Consider the following 16,536-nt stretch of genomic DNA (forward strand, 5'->3'; position numbering starts at 1 on the left):
TCCATGTAAATTCTGCTCTTAAATAGAAATGTTAATATCAGATTCAATCTAAGACCAGAAATGCAAATAGGCGGCTCTGTTCCACGAGTCAGGCCATGTTGAATATTCAAACAAAGATAATTATCTGTGGATTAGACCCATTTTGGCTTTGATGACTTCTCTTGTCAACTGACTTTTCATTGAATTCCTCTAATCCTTTGTTTAAAAAAAACCATGTAGTTTGCCTCCTTGTGAAAGCACGTATGTCTCATTTAACAGATCACATTGCTTGATTTTTTAGAGACTGGATCAGCGGTCGCTTTTCTTTCTTTCTTTATGGTCCATCTTGAAGCAGGTTAACGCTCAGCAGTTTGCAATATTCAAGCCGTTAGCAGCGGTTTTTTAGACATGCTATGCATCAAATAGGTGCTGGCAACTTTTCACACTCCATCTTGTAGATTTGGGCCTTTTGCGAGGTGATATCTATAAGAGCAGCTAAACGCAAGGGTGGTGAGAAAGCGAAGACCCCCGGGCCATTCGCAGGAGCAGAATGATTGAACACGTCGTGATGTTGGTCCCGTAGCTCGCAGTGCTTTGGCCCGACTTTCTCCTCTGACGTGGGCTACTAAACATCACCTATTTCTCATTCTGCACAAGCCTGCGTCAGTCTCCCCTCGTACTTAGCCATTCATTATCAGCTCTCTGCAACTGAAACAAAAGCTGTGGCATTTCAAAGATTACCTGTACTTCAGTAGGGCTGTAGAGCCCCGTTTTCCCCCCCACCTCTTTTGAAACGACTCCTATATCTACAAACATCTCCACCACTGCATACATAAACAGCCAGCCTACAGCAAGAAAGTGTTCGCAGAAAAAACAACAACAACAGAAAATGAATCAAAGGCCATTCAAGAAAGAAAATCATAGTACATCTATATTTAGCTTCTGTAGTCTTAATTGGCATGAAGAGTACAATCAGATAAGCCATTTGACTGTGACTCACATGCTGCTTCAGGAGAGGGAGAAATATCATTTACCGGCTTTGGTCTCTTACCAAGGTTTGTTTTTCTTTTTTTTTTTTAGTAAACCATGAACCTTAAAGTGTCTATCCGACCGGTATCTCCTGTCATTGCACTAACAGACATTTGTTAGACACACAAACAGTGTCGACCCACTTCATCTACACGTTTTTTTTTTCTTTGATCACAGAAGGACTTAAGTCCAGGTTGTTGAGCGTTTTATCCGTGCCGCACTCACAAAGCCGCCTACCTTTACTCTCCATGTCACTCCCATGTTGCCCCTATATTACTAACTGTGTAGCGCTGGTCCATCTGGGCTCTGTGAGGTCACTGCACACGCCACCTGCTCCGATCAGGTTTTGCCTTGGCTCCTGGTTGGCATCTCTGGGCACGCGTGGAGAGGCAGATGTATAGATTTAGTGGTACACATGCCCTCACATGCCTATAAGCGTACCATACACACACTCATATGGTATGCACGCACACACACACGCACGCTGAGCATACACTGGTTTTCCTTGAACATAATCGGTGCAGTTTACAATTTGCATTTCCAGCTTTGTGTGCAATTTTGTGTTTAATGAGATTTATTGTAAGTGGATCGCTAATATTGGGAGGCAGCTGCTCCTTGCATGCAGGTTGGCTTAACAGACTTACAACGCGCGCACACACACACACATGCACACACAATCGGATAGGGGATGAAATATCCCGTCGAGCGAGTTTCTTATTGCAGAAATGTATTGTCAGAATTGAAGTTATTTCCCGAGAATAATATCCAAACAAGAAAATGCTTACATCTTAACAAGTGTTATTTGTTTACAGTCTAATGCAATAGTGTGGGTTTGTAATAGCATATTTCATTAAAACGCTGAGAAAATTCCCAACTGACGCTTAACTCCTGACGGCTTCAGTGCAGAACTGAGCTGTAATGGATGATGAAAGGGAGACAATAACATTTAGCACACAGTGAATTACTCCTGCTGAATTCCTGTCAGTGCTCCAACAGAAAAACCACTGTTTGAAATGTCCACAAAGCTTTTGTTTTTATTTTACTGAGGCACTGTTGCCTATACACCTCTTGTTTACACTGTATACATGGTTAATACTGCCACCTGTCCTTTTCTTTATTGCCTCTGAATGGACAAAGAATTACTTTCCAAAAGGCAGAATTACCTTCTTTGTGCTATATATTATATGCCAAAAAAACAAAGCTGTTTTTTCTTTTTTCTTTTTTTTTCCAGTCATGAAAGAACAAACCTATTTTAGAATCTAAAAGGAAGGATTTCAAATGATTTAACCCCCATATTTACAGAAAATAATGCAAAGTAATGCTTGTGATTGTTGAATTGAATACTCTGTTTGGATTTGATGACATCACCACTTTCACAGCTGCCTGACCCGGTTGAAGATCTCACAGCTAATTAGGTTAATTGGTCAGTAATATGATTAGGTGTACAAAGAGCATGGCAGTGAGTCTTTAAGTAAACACTGCAGTGTTGATCTGTGAATATCAGCCGCTGTGCATTTTCACACCACATGCTGCTGAACCTCTGCACAGTATTGTTGCATTTTCTTTCTTACTATTTATGTTTATTTTTATACCTTTAGCTTAATCTTTTGAACACATGTAGAACTGCAAACCATATATGACAATAAAGTCTAGTCTATTCTACGAAGTAAAGACGGGAACAGTTTATCACTCTGCACAACCAAAGAGTGCAGCAATTTCAGAACATTTTCAGTAATTCAAACATTTAAACATTCTAATATCATTATTATTATCCCCTAATTATAATTCCATTATTGGATTTAGCTGGCAAGACCGAAAGCCAATTTTTTTTATGGCTGCGTTGCTGCATGAAGTTGAGAAAAACCTCTGAGAATCACTGTCAGTGAAGAAAGAAAAGAAACACATAAACAAGGTTGAAAGGACAACACGCGCAACAGCCTCATTTAAAAATGTACTCTGAGGGCGTCAGGAAATCATCCTGCGGTATGATGGTTCAGGATTAGAGGTTCTTTCTGAAAATCATGGACACTGCATCCTCCAACCCGAAATCCTGCAGCTTTGTTATCTTGATGTAGGTGCGCATGAGCAGGCACATCTGCGAGGGCACCATTAACGCTGAACAGTCTCTGCAGGATTCGGATCAGCATGTGCTGCCGACTAGATGACATATCTTTTAGGCAGAGACTGGCTTATTTCAGTAAGACGGTGCCAAACCACATTCTGCGCATATCACAGCAGCATGTCTGCAGGGGGGGAAAAGAGAGCCGGGGGCATGGGGAGGGGTTGTAAAACGGGAACAGATCAGGCTGAGAAAGTACTTTAAATGAACAATCGTTTCATGCAGCAGAAAATGCAATATGTTCTTTGCTTATTGTGGAGAAAAAAAAACCTATAATTACAAAGCTGAAACTTAATATGACAGATTGCACTGGTGCTTAAACTCATTAAATTGTGCTTTACAGTGCTGGTGAGACATCATTTGACTTGTGCTTTCTCCATTATATGGTCTCCAAGTTTTCCTGGAATCAGTGATACAGTTACTATTAAGTTGCTGCAGAAGAATTGTAATATCAATATGCCTTGCACATTTGCAAACAAACTGAGATCACGAGGCTGAGACACAAGTTCACATCCAGAATCTTACTGATTTCGTTCTAGTTAATCTTCCAGTAAAGCAAGTAAATTGAATTAAGGACTGCTCTTTTTAGTCTGTGCAAATCCCACGAACCACCCTTCTTAACCTATTTTCATAATGCCCCCCCCCCCCGCCCGGCATATGGATAGATGGGTTTTGAGTTTGGCATTTTTTGCAGTGCACGGAAAGGATTTTACTATGTGCGCAGCCAGACCCCGCCTGCTCAGCGCGCGTCACTGGCGAGTAGTGTGTGGACGCGGAGTCACTCCCCTGACTACTTTTAATAGCTTTGTCATGTGATGGAAAGCAGTTGTAAGACAGGTGCCCTCGGTTCATTCTCGGTGAGGGGCAGCAGTTGCCTCTGTGAGAGCGAGTGGGAAGCGTGTGTGGATTTCCTTTTTTTTTTTTACTTGGTTTCTTCCCCCCCCCCCCCCCTTTTTTTTTTTCTTTTTTCTTTTTTTTCTTTTTTGTTTAATTTTTCGGAGCGTCATTCAGTGGCTGGATGGCGTGGGACAGGTGTAACCAGGACTCGGTGTGGAGAGAATTAGAGGTGAGCGCATCAAATAAAATCCGGCTTCTTTCATCTCTCTAGCCCTCTGGACTTTTTTTTCTCCCCTCTGGAACGATGGACAACACTGGCACGATGATCTCCACATAAGTCTGCACTCTCTCCCTCTCTCCCTCTCTCTCTCTCTCCTCCTCTTCCTCCTCCTCTGTTGCCGGTGCTGTTCGTGGCTTAGTGCGCGTCTGGACACGGTTGAGGATGCGAGGGATATACGACACGGGAATATATGACAAGTGGAGGGAATGTGCGGAATCTCCCTTTTCAGCCCAGTTAAAGATGTAGTTGTTGTAACGCGTGCACGGGCTCGGGACCATTGCTCTCCACGTAGGATCCCTGTTTAGTCGGAGCAAGTGCTTGCAAGCTGGCGGATATCTTTCCAACCGCGGACTGTACGCGCTCCGGTGCCGAGAAGGTTTTCGTGCCGAAATGACTGAAATGTCTCAAAGTCAGGTATTTCGCTGACGCATGAAATCCAAAGACGAAAAATAATTCCTTTGATGTGCTGTGTCCAGATAGCCAGGTGATTTTTTTTTTCAAATGCAAGTGCAAAGGTTGTCCACACTGACGCACCGGGTATCTGGCATTGCGCAGGAGCATGTTAATATTAACGGTACCGGTACCACGTCTGTGTGTCAACATTCCTGCCGGAGGAATGCTGCCCTGGCTGGACGGCAACATCGCGTCCAGCTAGAGTAGATCATTCCGTGTTCTTGCGAATTTATTTACAACATTCTGCTGATTTTAAACGCTTCATCCAAGTCATTAGCTCACTATCGCTCCTGTCTTTTTTTATGCAGCTTACTTTACCTGGTTAAAGCGCATGCAGACAATAACGCACATCAAAAGGATACTTATTCGTCCCCCCTTTTTTTTACCCCTTAATCTTCCGAGTCCACCCAGCTTGTTATACAGAGGTACTTGTCTGCGTTCATTATCTCAGTGATGCCTCAGAGAGGGTTTTTCACAGTAACTACATGACTGCAATCCGGCTGCACGGCTGCGATTTTGTGGTCTGCGTGATCAGATTATGAGAAAGAAACCAGCTCTTATCTAATTAAAATGCGGCTCTGTGTGTACGTGTGTTTGTGTATCTGTATATGGACGTGTGTGTGTGTGTTTTGCAGACCGTTTTCGGGATTGTTTGTTATTCGGACACCCTCCTTTGCACTTACTTCCAGGTACGCTCCAGGAGAGCATCGTTTTTTTCCTTATCTTTTCTTTTTTTAGACTGCGATCTTAGTTTCCACTCTCAACCCTACCAATGTGCGTGTCCTCCTTCAGCCGATCGATGCTGATAAAAAATGTATGCACGTATTAAAGCCCTGCTATTTAACTGTCAATCAGCGCCGCGCTCCTTACTTTAATAATCTCTCTAGCAGGTGCTTTTATGCGCGGTGCGTGCGTAAATCACCGGAGCGCTGTGGTGCACCCTGACTGTCTGTCTGGCGGCGCTATTTCATTTGTTCGCTAAGAAATCCATAAGATAATTGAGCACAGGGACGTCCATCCTCTGAATATCCCAACGGCTTTATTGCCATTTCTTCATTCCGTGTCTTGTCTGACTGGATCATCTGGGGGTGGGGGGAAACCTAAGACGCAGTGAATCTGTCCTCCTCTTCGCAGTCGCAACATAACGGATTTGTCTCATCACGGTCTTAAGTCATCGTGTATTCGTGTTGGTGCGTTTCCGAGGACAGATGAACTGTGACACCGGTGTCTGGGCGGTTTTTCCTTCTTGGCACAGCATCCGTCTCTCAGCTTTGCCCTGAGCCGAACCCGACTCTCACCCCTCCTCAGGCTCCGGGCCAAACACATCCGGGCTTCTTATGTCGTTCTTAAGGCCGGCGTTAATACATAAACAGACGCGTTGTCAAGGAGTGTGTAGACTACAGTATGAAGCTGTTTTCACAGGCTGGGTTCAGCATTTGCATAGTCAAAAGTGTAAACATGCAAACATCCCCCGCTCTGGGGGATTTTATTTTTTTAATTTTAATTTTTCCTTTTTAATGACCACTGACTCTCTGGTTCATAGTTTGCCCCAGAAGAAGCAGACTTTTGCTTGTTCAGCTGCTGGTTCAGGGGGGAAACAAACTCACACACCCCCACATCTGATGATTTGTGTGTGGCAGAAGCTGTAACATCTTCTGCATACAGGACACACTGGATAGATTACATAAAAGTGGCTGGTGAATAACAAAATGTCAACAGGCAGCATTTAGTAGCGGGGAGGCCGTTACCAGTGGCAGTGTAAGCAGCACACTGGGAGGCTGAAGAGAAGCTGAGTGGAAACAGGTTGCGGGGCTTGCACGTTGTTGTGCAAAAACAAGCCCGTCAGAAAAGCTGTTCCGTTACTTATCGATGGAGCGACAGTGAGAGAAGTCATGAATTCCAGCTACTTAGTGTGTCACATGAAAGTGGCAGATCAGCAGAGGCATCCAGAATGATCAAATGAGGGAATTAGAACGTGAATTGTCACTAAGACGAGAAGCTCGGGCTCATAATACAAATGTATGAGTTCCCCTTGTCATGCCCAGATTACCAGTCCCTCTATTCTTTTGCAGGATGGCTCAGATAATTCATTTTCTGATTTGCACATGAAAGATCTGTCATTTCTGTCTAACCATCCATGATGTTTTTCTTTTTTTAATCTTTTCTCCAGTGTGCTGCCTTGGTTGGTGAAGACCAGCCCCTCTGCCCAGACTTACCTGAACTTGACCTCTCAGAGCTGGATGTCAGTGACTTAGACGCAGACAGTTTCCTGGGCGGCCTCAAATGGTACAGTGACCAATCAGAGATCATTTCTGCTCAGTATGGGAACGAAGCGTCCAATCTTTTTGAGGTAAGTACATAAATATCACAAATCCAACTATTAACGGCCTTCATTAATGTCTTTCTCATTGTACGTGAATTATTCATAACACGGCTAGCAAAATGCTGTGGGACATTTTGCATCCATGGTCATTTCATTATTTGCTCTCCGAGGGGTCAGCACTGAGCTGGGATAAAAACACGGCCAGGCTATCGCATTCTTGAATGCAAGCCAAACACAATGCACAACTGTTGCCAGTTTACAAATACGCTTTTTGCAGGAGGAGTCGGTGTGAGGAACGATAAGCCCGAAAGGACTTTTGTCCCCTTTTTTGGACCCTGGCCGTGACGGGAGACAGCCTTATCAAATCCTGGAGCATTTATTTCAGTTCAGAGTTGGTAATGCGGCACACATCTGAAAGAACGCGTCCGTAGTAAATTTATAGTCGGGGCCGCTGTGTTGCAAAATGCTTCTCAAAGGTTGGAGTGTAAAACTTTAATCTTTGCCCCGCTTCACTTCTCTCCCCCTCTGCTTCTCTCTCTCTGCACTTCTGTACTATTCTTTCCATTGGACTCTCTTTCTTTTCTCACCCGGCGACAGACGTCAGCGGGTGATGATCTGGCCGAGGCCATAAAGCCATTGGTCTTGGGACTGAGTTCCAGTCCCCAGTTCATTATAAGCCTTTATCAGTGCCAGAGATAGACAAGAAAGACTGAGATTGGATGCTTTAGCCTCGCCTCAGGAGGAAAAACCCCATCTGAGAAGGCAGTGCATGTGTGTACCTGTAGCGTAGTCCTGTAGTCACACTCCTCGGGTCTCTGTTGTGTGTTTTGTGCGGCTGTGCGTGTCCTCGGTGGTCTTGCAGGCAACAGTTGATAACAGACTAAATTCTTTCCACCACTACTACCACCACCACCTTTATATCACCAGACATTCTCCCACCGTGGACCACCCCAACACACACGCACACACACACACACACACACACGCACACACAAAGGGGGGTGGTGGGGTCTTAAGTACTAGCTGGTGTGACTGTGGCTCCTCTGTCGTCTGAGAGTGATATGGCTTGCAGCCACCGAGTGGCTCAGGGGATGGATAAAAATACCAATGAGAGTGTATATGCGTGCGTGTGTGTGTCGTTTTTAAAACACAATGGAACTTAGCACCCACTGAGGACCCCGATGAGGGAACTAGCTCCGAGCGAGAAGCTGTGACTGACTTCCACTGTGAGCCTGAGCTTGTATTTGCGAGCCTACAAGTGCACATGCTCCCGCACACCTACGGCACGTGTCCGACAGCGCGTGAACGCCGTACGTCGCAGTAAGCGGGTGATGTTTTCATGCGCTCATCAAGCCAGCAGCTATTGTTTTATGCCAAGAATGTGGAAGGGCTTCCAATTAAGCAGTGAAAACTGGGGTTTCAAAGGAAGTAATACATTTCCCTGACCAGGGATTTTTCCATCTTTGGAAAGTTTCTAGTCACCATATGAAGCACTCAGTTCATCATACTGCAGGACCCAGTTAATCCTACTTAATCTGACAGAGGAAAGTTTGCTGCTCGGCAAGGATCAGAAGGCTGGGGGCTGCAGCTGTACTTCCTGCACCCCACCCCCTTGATTGGCTTCAACACAGAACAGAGAAGCATCCAGTGAAAAGTTAAAGATTAGAGAAATTGTTAATAACTGGCTAGATTTCAAGCCTGTAATTGTGTGTGTGTGTGTGTGTGTGTGTGTGTGTGTGTGTGTGTGTGTGTGTGTGTGTGTGTGTGTGTGTGTGTGTGTGTGTGTGTGTGTGTGTGTGTGTATATATATATATATATATATATTTATTTATTTATTTTTATTTATTTTTATTTATTTTTAATGCATGTTCCTCTCCTTCCAAATAAATAAACCTCACTCACTGAGTCTGACTATATGTGCGTTCTGAGAAAAAGCAGCTAGCAGATTATCAAGGCTGTCTCCAAAAACGTGTAACAGCTGGGTGCAGCTGTCAAGCTGATGCCCCTCTTTTTAAAGTTTACTCCCTGGAAGTTTGAACCTGCGTTCAGTTGTTAAGTGATTCAGCTGCTGAAACGGGTTGCAGCTTTGACAGAAGGAAAAACATGCCGCTGTTTCTTTTGCACCGGAGCATTTATTCTGGTTGCATTTTAATGCGACGCAGTACAGTAGCAAATGAGTAAACGGGGTCTGACTTGACAGTTGGGACAGGAAGTATTGCATCATGGAAATCATTGGGCCATTTTCACGCAGGGAGTGGGTAACGTCGCCAGCTTAAAGTAGGTTCGAGTACAGCAAGAGGTTAAAGTGATGGCAGTCCTTCTTTTACAAATACAGTGGGTCACTTTTACACAGCTTTATCTGGAGAATCTAAAGAAGCCCAAGCTATGGCGTGCAAAGAAACAAAAAACAACAAGAACAAAAAGTGGCATTTGAACAGTCGCCATTGCTGTTGTCATCACCACTAACAGGCCTCCTATGTGCATGCCTGTCTTTTAATGTGACTCTGTGCATTTCAGGCTAGTGCCATGCTAACTCTTTCCACCATAACACCACATTTGAAGACCTCCCCTGTACCATTAATGACATGCTTTGACTCATTCGTGTATATCAATCAAGACTTGGTTTGACGACCATTAGAATAGTTTCCAGGTTTTTCAAAGGGTAGCTGCATAGCCAGAGACCACCCTCTGATGCACACGCAGTCATTTTGTTCTATAAGCAGGCCTAAAACATGACAGAAACCGCTCAGTTCAGAACAGACCTTCAATGGTTCCTCATAGTTGGCTTTCAAGGGGTAAAGAGTTAAAAGTGATATGTGGCTTTTACTGGGTTGGTTGCATAAAAAGAGTGCATCCCTTTGAAGGTCTTTATTTTCTTATTAAGGGGTCGATGGGAAGTGTTTGCACACTTTTTAAGCAGCATGTGTGTGTAAAAATACTTTGTCTGTGTCTGTTTCTGTGTGTATATGCGTTCTGTTCTGGAAGCAGTGCTTGGTATTAGATCACAAGCTGTCCCCTGGCTGGCCTTTTGCTCCTTTCCCTGCCACTGTCCCAACTGTCCCTGACACCAATGTAGAGAATGATAGACCCCCACCTCCCCTCTGTAACACACACACACACACACACACACACACACACACACACACACACACACACACACACACACATAAAAGCTATTGCTCCTGGCCCGGCTTGTGAAAGTCCACGGTCTATTTTGGGCTGCAGTTGTTGAGGGGTAGTTACTCCAATAAGTTCCCAATGTACTGCCAAAGATAACAGCATAGAAGTGTGACCCAGTGTCTTTGGAACCACAGGTCTCTACTCAGATTTCGTGTCAACCGTTTGAGTGATGGAAATGTGTCACACTGGTCTGGGCTTAATTCAAATTCCACTGTGGACGTCCTAGCGGCGGTCCCTCAGGGACGTGGGACGGTCACATCACATGTATGCATGGGAAGGCATTTACAGCTGTTCTCTGCTGCGAGTCAGCCTGCGCTATTATGAAAGAAAACTGGCTCCGAGTGCAACTTTTGGCATGTCAGGGCTGCCTATACCTCGATACGTGTGAGATGCGCTTATGATAGATGGACAGGTGGAAAGACAGGACAAGGGTGAGATAAAGAGTGAAACAAAGAGGAAAGAGCAGCAAATGACAGGACAGATGCAGAGGCATGGGGACAGATGGATGGTGAAAACGTATAGACCAGGAGGGCCTTGGGCTTGTGCCAGCCCGAACGAAAGCCCCTGGATTGGAAGTAAAATGTTATGGGCTTAGTATGTAGTAAAATAAGAAGCCGAGGCTTAAAGCATTATTCAGATATCATACAGAGACGTGCTGTGAGAGCATGCATGTGGTCCGTGTCACATATGAAAACTCTTTATATTACTCCAACAGGATGCTGTGTGTTCAGAATGTGTGTGTGTGTATGTGATGGCACTCGCCTTCAAAAGGCATTATGGTGCTTTGTCTTGTTTTGTTTTTGCCTTATTGGACAGATGCTCAGGCGCTTATTCTTAAGTAAAGGCAGATTAGATTGATTGGGTCATCTTTAGAAGGCTTTGATAAAACATGCTGTGATGAAATGTTTTCCTCAAGCAGCCCTGCCTACTTGTGTAAGCACAGATTAGCTCACACACTTGTTGGCGTTATAGCTCCTGTGAGCTGAAACAGGAACAAGCACAAAAAGCCATAGACCCTCTGAGAGGAATTGTCACGCCCACACACACACATATACACACACACACACACACACACACACAGCAGAGACCCTTATTGTCCCTGTTCCTACTCCCTGCTGAATGCCGGTTGCGTTTATTTTGCAAATTTATGCTGACATTTGAGAGTACACCACCCGCATCAGTTCACTGCTCCAGCAAAGGGTGTATGAATTATCATATTCCTCTGTATAATATGATTTTCTCAAGTGAGTCTTATTAGAATACACCATACTTTCCTCATCTCGAGTTCCCTTCAGTTTTACTGTGCCGAGACATTGTTTGCACTGTCTGCTGGAAGAAATCCTCCATCACTGTCGAGCTGAAGGCAAGCTGCGGCTTTCGGGCCCGCAGCTCTGCTGTGCTGCTCCGTTTCAAGACACATAAATGAGAGGGAGCGCAGACAAATAGGCTCAGATGTATAGTAGAGAGAGATGCCGACATGGGTTGTCCAAGCCTGTGTCATCTCGGAGCATCTGTCAGATCCACTCCACAACAAGAGCTCTCAACCCGCCTGCCCCATAACACTGTAGGCTCCCTTTTCCGCCTCTCTCCCGCTCTCTGTCTTTTCACTCCCAAGGCAAGGCATTTGTCCCTGGCTCATGGCAAGTTGGAGCAGCAGTGGCTAAACAAAAATATTCTGGCCCCCCAACAGTCGCTTCTGGAAGGAAAGGCTGGAAGGGAGATGGGAGCAAAGGAGGAGGGAAAAAAATAAAAGGATAGTAAGCAGAATGGTGAATATAGCCAAAATAAAGTCCCCACAGGGAATGTTTGGAAAAAGAGCAAGGGAACATCTTTGGGTCTGGTGGTGGCTGCTTGGCTTCCCTGTCTAGTCCCCCCTTCCCTCATCTCTCTCTCACACACACTCAACACATATTCCCACTGGGCCACTGCTGCTGATTGAGGCATGGTTTGGTGTTCCTGCCCCAGCTGATCCCATGCCCCAAGTGGATACCCATCTCTCTCATCAGAGCGGAGCCTTCAGTGTGTGCATGTGTGTGTTTGTGTCTTTGTGGAATTGAGACGCCCAATGCTAAGATCAGATAGTGGGGGTTTTTTTTCTGGCCAGACACATCACGTTAGACACTTGCTTCCTGTCTCTGTGTCTGTGTCTGTGTGCGTGTGTGTGCACTGGGTGAAAATGACTATTTTTAGTACGTGGGGTAATCTTCACTAAGAGCCTTTCAGGGCTGTTTCACTTTAACCTGGCCAAAACACTAAGCCAATAATCCCCACCCCCCCACCCACCGACTTGTACTCTCACTCACACAGCAACATGTCACGCTGATGCCGCGCGATAAGGCCAACTTTCCTTGTATTATTTAACAGTGTACACTTTAGAGTGGAAGGAAGATATATAAACAGGGATTCCTGGAATGCTTTTATACTCTTTCTCTAATGCAACAAAGGCGGGAAGTGCAGGCTCCTCCTGGGCAAAGAGATAAAATGAGCTGATCAGACTGATAGGGAGAGATGAGCAAAGGTAAGAGAGAAAGCACTAGCCAGTAATGAGAAAGCAATATAAAATAACAGAGTGGAATGGGGGAAAAATATATATAGAAATGCTGAGAAAGAGGGGAACAGCATGGAGACAAGTCTTCAATCAGTGCACGCCTCGATTTGGGGTGAAACGCTGTCAGTTTTGGACAAAACGCTGCTGCCCGTCTTCAGCAAAGGCCTGCTTATATTTTTATGCTGGTAAACCCAGCAGTTGTAGAAGTCTTCTACCCCGTTAGTCTGCCATATTCTGTCAGGCTCTGCTGGTTGTAACACGACTTCCACACGAACTTGCACGACAGGTTAGTAATGAAATAAAAGCAAGTTTCCGTGTTTATGAGAGAAAGTGCTCTTTGATAAACGTCTATTTTGTTGTTGCTGGTATACAGTTTAGGTAAATGCATTTGTCCGTGTCTTATTGCAGTCTTGCACTGTACATGTGAAGGTTTTCCCTTGTTTGAGACTCAGTTTGTAAAAGCTGGAGGAAAAGAGAAAAAAAAGAGGAAAAAAAAACCCTCCCCATTTGAAAGGAGCTTTATTATGTGCACTGCATGCTCATAGCTCCAGCTTATTCCTGAAGCATTTAAGTCTGCACAGGCCTCAAATAGTTCAAGAGGCTCTCGGAGGCTCTGCAGATGCATGAGTGACTCGATGCTTGGATGACTCACTTGCTGCCCAATCAGTAGCTGCAGTAGGAGCTGATGCTTTTGCAGACATTTTGTCAGCGCGGAGGGAAAAACGCCGCTTTTTGTTTGACTTTTTGAAAAGCAAAAATTGAGCGTATTAAAATGTCATTTGGATTAGACTGAGACTTAAGAAGGAGACGTCAGTCGCGGGGGGGTTAGCTGTGTCAGAGATGGATGTAGAAACAGGCTGGGTGTCTCCAAAAGAATGGGGGTTATGGGTTGCAGGTGTTCAATTCAAAATTACGATGTACGTGTAAGCATTATTATTACTTGGCACAAACACATTGAAAACAGACTCCATTTAACTGTAAAATATGTGTTTTGTGAATTTGTGAAGTGGTGTATTTGGGATATATCTGCTGGATGTGTCTGCCATGATAGTGCTGTTGACATCAGGAAGTCAACGGCTCTAAAATTGTCTGCTTGTTGATCAGCTCTTTCCAGAAACCCATTTTCAGGCTACACACTGGCTTGCCAAACCTCTTTTCATATTGCTGTGGGCTTTGTTGTATAATAACTTGATGGGCAGATAGGGAAGGGATTTCGAGTGTTGGACGCTTGTCATCAAGTGGTCAACGACCATTGATCATTCTGTGTTTGGCAGACGTTACGCACTCTACTAGTGGGTGCAGGTGTGTCGGGTCTGCTCGGCTAAATGTAAATGTAAAGCCTATCCATTCAAAAAGGCAACATGATCAGTATTCCACAGAGAATAGATCCCAGATTAAGATGAAATTCAGCTCAGAATTCGGCGCTGGCAGCTACAAAGAAAGACCGTGAGAGCTTTCATGCCCCCACACATTCCCAACCCCTCATCCTTTCTCATCGTATCCCTGCCTCACATCGATGGGTTGGGATTGTATTGACTTACGTGCACCGTTCCTTTGATGTTTTCTTCATTTCTTTGCTTGTAAAGATGGGCGCACCCCCGCATTGTTACCGCTCACCCAATATGCGAGAGCTCGTGCAGCCCTACATGCTCGACCAGACGTGCAGCCCGCACACACACGGCAGTGGAAAGTGTGCGAGGCCAAAAAGAAGAAGAAGAAGAAGAAGAAAGAAACACTCAGATAACACGCTCGCAAAGTCACGACACGGATAAGAGGCGCACACGCCGCTGTGGCAGCTTTCTACCTGAATCCAAAAGCGACGAGGCGCCGGCTTGCGCGCACAAGCAAAAATCAAAGTGAAAGATAATGCGTTTATTTAGTAATCAGCAAATAGCTTTATGCGGCGGTTAAGTGGCGAAGCCTGCGAGGCCACGATAAGATCGTTTGCTTTCAGGTGTTTCCCTGTCGTGCCACATATGGCATTGAGTGCAAATTGAATAGGGTGACCTTTTTTTGCGCTGCGGAATCAAATTGACTGCATTTTTCCCCTCCCGAAAGATTGGGCCTTTTTCAATTACCATAAATTTCCGATATAGGGTCCCCTGTCGTGTGTACAAACACGCGCACGCAAAGATGCTCAGCGGGATAGTGACACAGGAGCACACCTCGAGGCGTCTTGTGGTTTGAAAACGCTGCAGACGACTATATCTTGTCCACTCCATCCTGGTTCTCCTCGGGTTGGCGTCTTTCCGAGGAAGACATTACCATGACAAATGAAACGCCACGAACTCTCGATGGGCTCGGCAGGGCCCGAAAGGTCAGGGAGCTGCATTGTGAAGGTGCGCGTGTGTGCGTGTGTGTCTAAAGGTGGTGTCAGCGGAGGATAATAACATTGAGTCTTCTTTGGGAAAAAAAACAACAAACTCTGGTTCGTTCTCAAATCTGTGTAAATGTCAGAACTGAAGTGGCCTGCATTCTCTTTGTATGTAATTGTTTTATGAATAGCTGCACTTGACAGCCGATGACAGATTTGCATTCCAGCCAGGAAATGTAGCGGCAAGATGGACAGTGGAAACACTGTGTCTGCTTCTTTTTTTTCTGCCCCTCTCTGCGCTCACTCTGTCCCCCCTCCCTGTGTTCCTCCAACACATTATCAGCAGTGTAACAGTAGGTTCAAAGGCCCCTTGCTTAGTAGTGCACATTCAGAGCTGCTGACTTAAGCAAATAGCTATTTGCATGCCATTAGGAAGAGAAGGGGGGAAAAAAGCAGAGAGAAGCACCATTCCTCATCACATCTCTGCATCTAGCTGAATATTCCTTATTTGAAGCTCCAAATCTCTGTTTTGCTCTCCCTCCTGCTGTGGCCGTCAGAGCAAGGCACAGTCAGAGCAATCACAGCAATCAGTGTTTCCACATGCCAAGCCGATTGGGAGGTAGCTGCCAAAACAAAAGAGTGTCCAATCATTATGATGGTGTGTGATTTGGTGGTGTTAGCAAACGGTTGCTTGGACCATCTGTTGGATGGCTGTAGAAGGAAAACAACAGCAGCTTGGGGCAGGACTGTAGATGGGGAGGCTGTACCGGGACAGACCGGAGCCTCCTGCGAGCTGTTATTTGGTTAGCTGTGCGAGAATGTGTGATATGTAGACGTGCGTGCGTGCGTTTTACGACGTGTTTAGATAGAGGTTACTGGATTATTTTACGGTTGTGTCATAAATAATGTGTTTCGACGGCAGTTTGCATTGTCTCTAGAGATGCTTTTTTTTTTTTTTTTTTTTTTGCAAGATTGCAAATCTTTCCGGGTCACGTGTGCTTCTGCGAAAAGGCACAAACCCCGAGACCGCGTGACCCAAAGTTAGACAGAAAGGGCTTGACGGGTCTGAAGGCATGTGACAGCTGATCTCAGCAGATGTGTGACAGAGTTCAGGTGGTGAGTTTGAGCAGCAAGGTTACCAGTCAAAGGATTTTTTTCCCCCGTCACAGAACCAGAAAGAACAGCACTGCTAACATCCCTTGGGTAGGTGTCACAATCGGATCTGGCCTGTGTCAAAAAGTGTAACAAGAGTTCTCTTTCTCTCTTCGGCTCACTCTGTCTCACACACACACAAACGCAGAGAAAGATATCCCCTCTTTTCACTTTCCCTTTTTCCTCTCTCATTCCCCCATCAACTCATCTGATAGTGCTGTAACAGTCTCAAATGGTTCCCTGGAGATGCATCAACTCCGCGCGCGCACACACATCCTGTTCCTTATTGATGGCTCGAACCGTTTCCTCGCTGATTTATAAC

The 16,536-nt window shown here is 45.2% G+C and overlaps 1 protein-coding gene across 6 annotated transcripts in view; it reads left to right on the forward strand.

Annotated features, from left to right (window-relative positions):
• Positions 1-3,949: 3,949 nt before the first annotated feature.
• Positions 3,950-16,536, forward strand: part of ppargc1a (peroxisome proliferator-activated receptor gamma, coactivator 1 alpha) — a 36,802-nt gene continuing 24,215 nt past the window's right edge. For 2 of the 6 annotated variants that reach the window (XM_080880027.1, XM_080880030.1), the window contains exons 1-2: positions 3,950-4,193; positions 6,868-7,047. In XM_080880027.1, the coding sequence (XP_080736153.1) occupies positions 4,146-4,193; positions 6,868-7,047 (228 nt within the window). In that variant the 5' untranslated portion in view covers positions 3,950-4,145. Of the gene's footprint in view, positions 4,194-4,359; positions 4,659-5,256; positions 5,387-6,867; positions 7,048-16,536 lie in introns of those variants that run through there. The other 4 variants (XM_080880025.1, XM_080880026.1, XM_080880028.1 and 1 more) reach the window with 3 other exon arrangements.

The sequence above is a fragment of the Rhamphochromis sp. 'chilingali' genome (genome assembly GCF_963969265.1).
Source record: "Rhamphochromis sp. 'chilingali' genome assembly, chromosome: 1".
NCBI lineage: Eukaryota > Metazoa > Chordata > Actinopteri > Cichliformes > Cichlidae > Rhamphochromis > Rhamphochromis sp. 'chilingali'.